The sequence below is a fragment of the Tachysurus vachellii genome, chromosome 12 (assembly GCF_030014155.1).
Source record: "Tachysurus vachellii isolate PV-2020 chromosome 12, HZAU_Pvac_v1, whole genome shotgun sequence".
Taxonomy (NCBI): domain Eukaryota; kingdom Metazoa; phylum Chordata; class Actinopteri; order Siluriformes; family Bagridae; genus Tachysurus; species Tachysurus vachellii.
In genome coordinates, this window is record NC_083471.1 from 401,732 (window position 1) to 409,231 (window position 7,500).

The following is a 7,500-nucleotide window of genomic DNA, read 5'->3' on the forward strand; positions in this document are numbered from 1 at the left end:
ACCAAGTGCGCTGCACCTCACTCCCTACACCAAGTGCGCTGCACCTCACTCCCTACACCAAGTGCGCTGCACCTCACTCCCTACACCAAGTGCGCTGCACCTCACTAATGCACTAATGCACTGCACCTCACTCCCTACACTAAGTGCACTGCACCTCACTCCCTACACTAAGTGCGCTGCACCTCACTAATGCACTAATGCACTGCACCTCACTCCCTACACTAAGTGCGCTGCACCTCACTCCCTACACTAAGTGCGCTGCACCTCACTCCCTACACTAAGTGCGCTGCACCTCACTCCCTACACTAAGTGCGCTGCACCTCACTCCCTACACTAAGTGCGCTGCACCTCACTCCCTACACTAAGTGCGCTGCACCTCACTCCCTACACTAAGTGCGCTGCACCTCACTCCCTACACTAAGTGCGCTGCACCTCACTCCCTACACTAAGTGCGCTGCACCTCACTCCCTACACTAAGTGCGCTGCACCTCACTCCCTACACTAAGTGCACTGCACCTCACTCCCTACACTAAGTGCACTGCACCTCACTCCCTACACTAAGTGCGCTGCACCTCACTCCCTACACTAAGTGCACTGCACCTCACTCCCTACACTAAGTGCGCTGCACCTCACTCCCTACACTAATGCACTGCACCTCACTCCCTACACTAATGCACTGCACCTCACTCCCTACACTAAGTGCGCTGCACCTCACTCCCTACACTAAGTGCACTGCACCTCACTCCCTACACTAAGTGCGCTGCACCTCACTCCCTACACTAATGCACTGCACCTCACTCCCTACACTAATGCACTGCACCTCACTCCCTACACTAATGCACTGCACAGTGAATAGGAGTCACACACATCAGATACTGAACTATTATAGGGAACAAGATGATCCCTACACGGCTTCGTCCTGAAGATGTGCGCACAAACACACACACACACACACACACACACACACACACACACACACACACACACGTACCTGCCGGTGTGGCCCCGAATATCCTCACTACAGGCACTCTGTGCACGTCCGCATCTCTGAACTGAGAGAAACACACATCCAGCAGCTGCAGAGGCCTGGACAGGTAATAATCTGCACACACGATGCGCACAGAGAACATCATGGAGCTCCTCCTGGATCTTCTCCCTTGTTCTTCTACAGATCCTGCTGATGTAGAGAAGAGCAGACGCTCTCACACACACCGCGATGAGGACACATGCTCCTCTGTAGGAATCAGAGAACTGATGATGATGATGATGATGAAGAGGAGGAGAATCTCTGCAGGTTAAATCTGTGATCTGGTTCTGTTCCTGGCTTTGACCCAAACATGCAGCTGCGGCACGTAAACACACACTACACACACACACACACACACACCACGCTACGCTACGCTACACTACACACACATTTCACTACACACACACACCACGCTACACACTACGCTACACACACACACACACACACCACGCTACACTACACACACATTTCACTACACACACACCACACACCACGCTACACACTACACACACACACACACACACACACTACACACTATACACACACACTACACACACTACACACACTACACACACTACACACACTACACACACTACACACACACAGGACAGGGAAAGGTCTGGTGTTAAAGCCAGTCCCACAATAAGGACATGACAGTAATGAGCTTCAGTCACTTTTCTTTTCTTCCTTTCTGCCCTCTTTAGACACGCAGCAGCTCCACAACACGTCACGTCACTGATCCCCTTCTGTCCTAAAGCGCACGAGCAGCAGATCCGTGTGTTTGTGTCCCAGTGTTAATGCGTGTCACAGTCCATAATGTCCTGCTTTCCTCCCGGTCCGCTTGTGTAACCTGATCACAGCTCTGACTCCAATCAACGCCATTATTTTCCCTCCTCTCCCACCATCCCTCGCCGTTACCAAAACCCCGCCCACCGCCCGTTGATTGGTCGGCGGTGTCTCTCATCCTGCGCAGTGATTGGTTAGAAGTATCCCGCTTGTCCTGGTAGTTTATATATTCACAAATGAAGACCCTTTAGGTTTCCATCGCGCTCGCCTGACTTTAAACGTACTCACCATCGTGTAAACATTCCCTTAATAAACCGTCCTAAGTAACATTTATTCCCGAAATTATTTTGTACAGATTGTATTCTTTATTTTAACTTAAACGTAAATAACTGAGTAGTTCGGCAGGTTTCTAACGTTATAAACAACGAGCTTTTTATATAATTCGTTCTATTACACCGATCTGATGACGTGTCATTAAAATGGTGTTTATTTACTAGTTTACACTTTAAACTAATTAGTAAACAAATTCATTATGTTTATTAACAATACATTTTTTCACGAATCCAGGCACATAAATAGTTACCTAAATATTTTCCCGTTGCTAGGCGGCTCTGGGTCCTCCAGTCATCCAATCAGATTAAACCCGGATATCAAACCCAACAGAGTCTTATGGGCTTTATAAACCCTGTAATAGCTGTTTTTATCTGATATAATAATAAATAAATCCCTCTGTCAGTGGGGACAGTGTATAGGCCCCTACACTCATGTTGATAAAGCATTCATTGTAGGAGATTTTAACATTAACAATACAAACAATGCTTTAGGACACATTTATTGACCTACTCAATTCATCTGGGCTTAAACAAAACATCACTAGACAAACTCATCTTAATTATAAACCATTCATTCATTCATTCATCTTCTACTGCTTATCCGAACTACCTCGGGTCACGGGGAGCCTGTGCCTATCTCAGGCGTCATCGGGCATCAAGGCAGGATACACCCTGGACGGAGTGCCAACCCATCACAGGGCACACACACACACTCTCATTCACTCACACAATCACACACTATGGACAATTTTCCAGAGATGCCAATCAACCTACCATGCATGTCTTTGGACCGGGGGAGGAAACCGGAGTACCCGGAGGAAACCCCCGAGGCACGGGGAGAACATGCAAACTCCACACACACAAGGTGGAGGTGGGAATCGAACCCCAACCCTGGAGGTGTGAGGCGAACGTGATAACCACTAAGCCACCGTGCCCCCTAATTATAAACTAGATTTATTAATATCACACAGAATAGTGGTATAATAGTCATACTCACATCCTCAAGAGAGAAACCAGTAACCTCGAGAGAAAGTGGAGAAAAACCAAATTAGAGGTTTTTAGAATTGTGTATAAGGACATTATGTCCAGCTATAGACAGGCTCTAAAAGCTGCTAGGGCTCTGAGCACCTGAGCAAACTCATAGTAAATAACCAGAACAATCCCATTCCATCACAGTTCAGTAGTGAGGATTTCATGAGATTCTTCACTGATTACATTAAAAGCATCAGGAACAAAATAGGTGATGTTGATAGTTGATGTCAAAATAGTCCTCGCTTTAGGTCACGTCCCTATATCCTTCCTTCAAGTTGGCAGTTATTAAGCCCCTCATTAAGAAACCTAATTGAGATCCTAATGAACTATCAAATTACAGACCTATTTCACATCTTTTGTTTATGTCTAAAATACTAGAAAAGGTTGTGTCTGTTCAACTGAGCTCCTTCTTACAGGAGAACGATATCTCTGAAGAGTTTCAGTCAGGTTTCAGGACCCATCATAGCACAGAAACTGCACTTGTTAAAGTCACAAACGGCTTGTTCTTAGCTTCGGACCAAGACTGTATGTCACTATTAGTTCTACTTGACCTTAGTGCTGCATTCGACACTATAGATCACAACATTCTCCTAGATCACTTACAAAATTACACAGGTATTCAGGGACAGGCTTTAAGTTGGTTTAGATCCTACCTGTCTGATCGATACCATTTTGTAGAATTAAATGGTGAATCCTCCAGTTTATATAGTCAATAGCGCTAATTAAGAGTGTAGAACATGTACTTTGTTTTATTGTTTATTTATTAATAAGCACTATGACCCATGACCTATGACCCATGACATCATTCTGTCTGCCATGTTGCCAGGGAATCTGAAAATTTTATTTAGTTAATAATTCTATGATTGTAAAGATGATGTGTAAAGTGTATCGAGTTTATTCATGATGGATTAAATCTGTGTAGAAATCAGGATAACTTTAATAATGTAATAGTGCTAATTAACAACTCAAAGATATCTGATTATAATTAATTTTATCAAACATATCAGTAATACAGTATATGGTTTAACTCACAGCTCATATGAGAACTCACACACATTGTAGTTAGAGGTGTGTTGTGTATCTTGTGTGTGTGTGTGTGTGTGCGTGTGCCCTTATCAGCAGCACCATTTACTGTAGTTAATCATTTACACATACCAGCAGGAAAGCAACTAGTTCCTCCTCTAGTCAAGCTGATTTATACACAGACCTGCACCCCACCTCTCTCACACTCACACACAGGAGTGATTAATCACCCACACTGGCAGGTTTTTGGGAGGAAACTCGGAGGACACGCAGACAGGAACCTGAGCTCAGCATCAAACCCAAACACTCAATTAATCTATAAATCACTGTTTTATTAAAATCCATTTTTATTTTGATATGAAAAGTCAAAACTATTACATTAGAAGTCTGCCCAGTAAAACCCAAAGACATTTCAGCTAAAACTTGAATATTGCACATGAATAGAATTTAAGCTCCCAAAAAGAAGAGAGTTCAAGATGATGAGGTGTGTGTGTGTGTGTGTGTGTGTGTGTGTGTGTGTAAGAATTTCCTAAACTTCTCCACACTGTGCTCATCTGTCCCTATTCTTTATTTACATTTTTATTAGTGTATTAGTTTTAATCCATACAACATAAAATTTTAACAGTAAAGTTCAACAGTTTAGTTGATGTGCTTGTGTGTGTCCCAGTGGTCTGATGCTGAGGGTGAGGTCACGTCCGAGCGGGGGAGCGATGTATCTCTCCTCTCTTAGTAAACGTAGCAGCAGATCCTGAATATCACGAGGCCAACGAAACACACGTGTGCTCTGTAACCACAACGGGACATGACTCTACACACACACGCACACACACACACACACACACACACACACACACACACACACACACACACACACACACCAGGATAAAACAAGAATTTTCAGTTTAAAGAAATATCCATCAGACTTGATACTGTATGTTCACCTCTGACTGATCCACAGCACTGACACTAAAGTCTCCTTCACCACATCATACACACACACACACACACACACACACACAAACACACACACACACTTCTCCTCCCAGAATATACAGCAGCTGTACATGTTCCTGTGAATGATCTGTTGCTACATTAATATAAACCTGTACTACAGTCTGAGCTGCTGTTAGAGAATCTCATCAACATCTGTGATCTCACAGCGTTGTGGAGTAAAACAAGTTAACTGACACTACGAGAACCTGAACATTTCATAAACACACACACACACAGCCCAATTTTTTGACACATTAATCAAACAAACAGACTCATGTGATGTGTTTCCTCAACTCTCTACTTTTGCTAATATCTCACTAAAGCTGATTGGCTAAACACACTTTAGATGACAATCAGATATCTGCCTAAGTCTGTAGGCGGAGCCTCTGAGTCTCAGAATGTTCAGTTCATGTTTTAACACGTTATCCAGCAAATGGTTAATGTTTGCTCACCTGGTTAGCGCTGGGGAAGAGAACAGGGACGAGTCTGAAATTCAGACAGCGCTGCTGGATAAACTCATTCTGCAGCTAAAACAAATAACACAACACTATTCTAATGACTACAAACACAATCATGAATAATAATACCTCAGATAAACACGTTAAGAACATAAATTATATATTAAATATAAATAAGATCAGACAAATTCATTCCATTATTAAATCCATTACAAATCCAAATGTACTCATTACAACAGTTTCAATTCCTGATACAGTAAAAACGGACAAGTTTTATATGAAGAATAGAATTTTTTAGAATTTAAATATTCTGTTTTGTGCTCAGTTTAACAACAGATTATAGGACACCCCATGAAAGCCTGTGTTTTTTTATTGTTAATTTATTAGCAATCTAATCTTCATTTTAACATTATTAAAAGATTCAAGCAATAAAACTAAACAAATAAAACCAGAGAAAAGTCTTTTTTAAATTATCTGTAAAATGTAAATTTAAAAAAATCTAATTTCTTGTGAGGAAAAAGTAAGGACACCCCGTTTGTATTATTTTGACTATAAGTGTATAAAATGACCTACAGGTTTATCACATCAGGTGTCAATTATTAGAACATTGTTACAGAGCATTTTGAAGAAGATTTGTCTTGAAGCTCAGATATTTAGTTTGGTTTGCATCTTAATTGTTGAACTGAGAGGTTTCACCATGATAAGATCCAAAAAACTCTCCAAGGCCTTCAGTAAGAAGACTGTTGATGTTTATGTGTCTGGTCAGAGATATAAAAAGATCTCAGAAGAATTTATGATCAGACATTCAAAACTTCATAACAACTGTGAAACATGGAGGTGGAAGTGTTTTGGTTTGGAGATGATTTGCTGCAGCAGGACCTGGTCATCATCATCATAAAATCCACTATGAATTCTACATTGCATCAGAAGGTTCTTGAGGAACATGTGAGACCATTTGTCAAAATTGAAGCTGAAGCAGAGTTGGACCTTGAGACATGACAAAAACATCCCAGTAAATACACCAAGGACTCAGTGAATAGTAAAAATCTGAGAATTCTGGAGTGACCAAGTCAAAGCCCAGATCTAAACTCTATAGTGAGCCTGTGTGGTGATTTGAAAAGGACTGTGGATGTAAGAAACCCCTCAAACATCACACAGCTGGAAGAGGACTGCATTGAGGACTGGGGTAGAAACTGGTAGATGTCTAATGAAACGTCTCATTCAGGTTGTTTCAGGGGAAACACTAGCTATTAGAGCACGGGGTGTACAAACTTTTTCCTCAGATTAAATACTCATGTTTAAAAAAGAAAAAGTTTTTTGTTGTTTACATGTAATTACATCACTTTTATCTACAGGCACAAATTAAAACAAGATCAGAAATTGACATGTTGACATTTTTTAATAAAGAACTGAATGTTTAATGGGGTGTTCTGATTTTTCACATGAATATATATATATATATATATATATATATATATATATATATATATATATATAGAGAGAGAGAGAGAGAGAGAGAGAGATTAGCATGTAGTGTTAGCATTCAATTAGCATGTGTCATAATACTTGTGTGCTGAAGACAGGAAGTGAGACACAGTGAGACAGTGCTAAAGCTCGTCACCTGACTGTGGATGTATTTGGTGTGCAGGCCGTGTTGGTCTGATCCGTCACCCTCGATGTCAAGCTTGTATTTTGGACTGATGACCATGATGATCAGAACCGATTTCTACAAAATCAAACCCGACATCTTAATGACTTTCCTTAGGATCTGAAGTGTACAGTGATTTACACCTAAATCCTCACTACACTCACATTACTCTGTTAACCAACAAACAAATAAACGTTGGTG

General features: G+C 41.5%; 2 protein-coding genes across 3 annotated transcripts in view; both read right to left on the reverse strand.

The window, feature by feature from the left end:
• rev3l (REV3 like, DNA directed polymerase zeta catalytic subunit) overlaps positions 1-2,138 on the reverse strand; it is a 50,631-nt gene extending 48,493 nt beyond the window's left edge. For both annotated transcript variants that reach the window (XM_060883503.1, XM_060883502.1), the window contains exon 1: positions 992-2,138. In XM_060883503.1, the coding sequence (XP_060739486.1) occupies positions 992-1,133 (142 nt within the window). In that variant the 5' untranslated portion in view covers positions 1,134-2,138. The remainder of the gene's footprint in view (positions 1-991) is intronic.
• Positions 2,139-4,529: 2,391 nt separating this feature from the next.
• traf3ip2a (TRAF3 interacting protein 2a) overlaps positions 4,530-7,500 on the reverse strand; it is an 8,225-nt gene continuing 5,254 nt past the window's right edge. The window contains exons 8-10 of the mRNA XM_060883730.1: positions 7,273-7,377; positions 5,646-5,720; positions 4,530-5,008 (exon numbers count right to left, since the gene is read on the reverse strand). Of these exons, the coding sequence (XP_060739713.1) occupies positions 4,832-5,008; positions 5,646-5,720; positions 7,273-7,377 (357 nt within the window). The 3' untranslated portion in view covers positions 4,530-4,831. The remainder of the gene's footprint in view (positions 5,009-5,645; positions 5,721-7,272; positions 7,378-7,500) is intronic.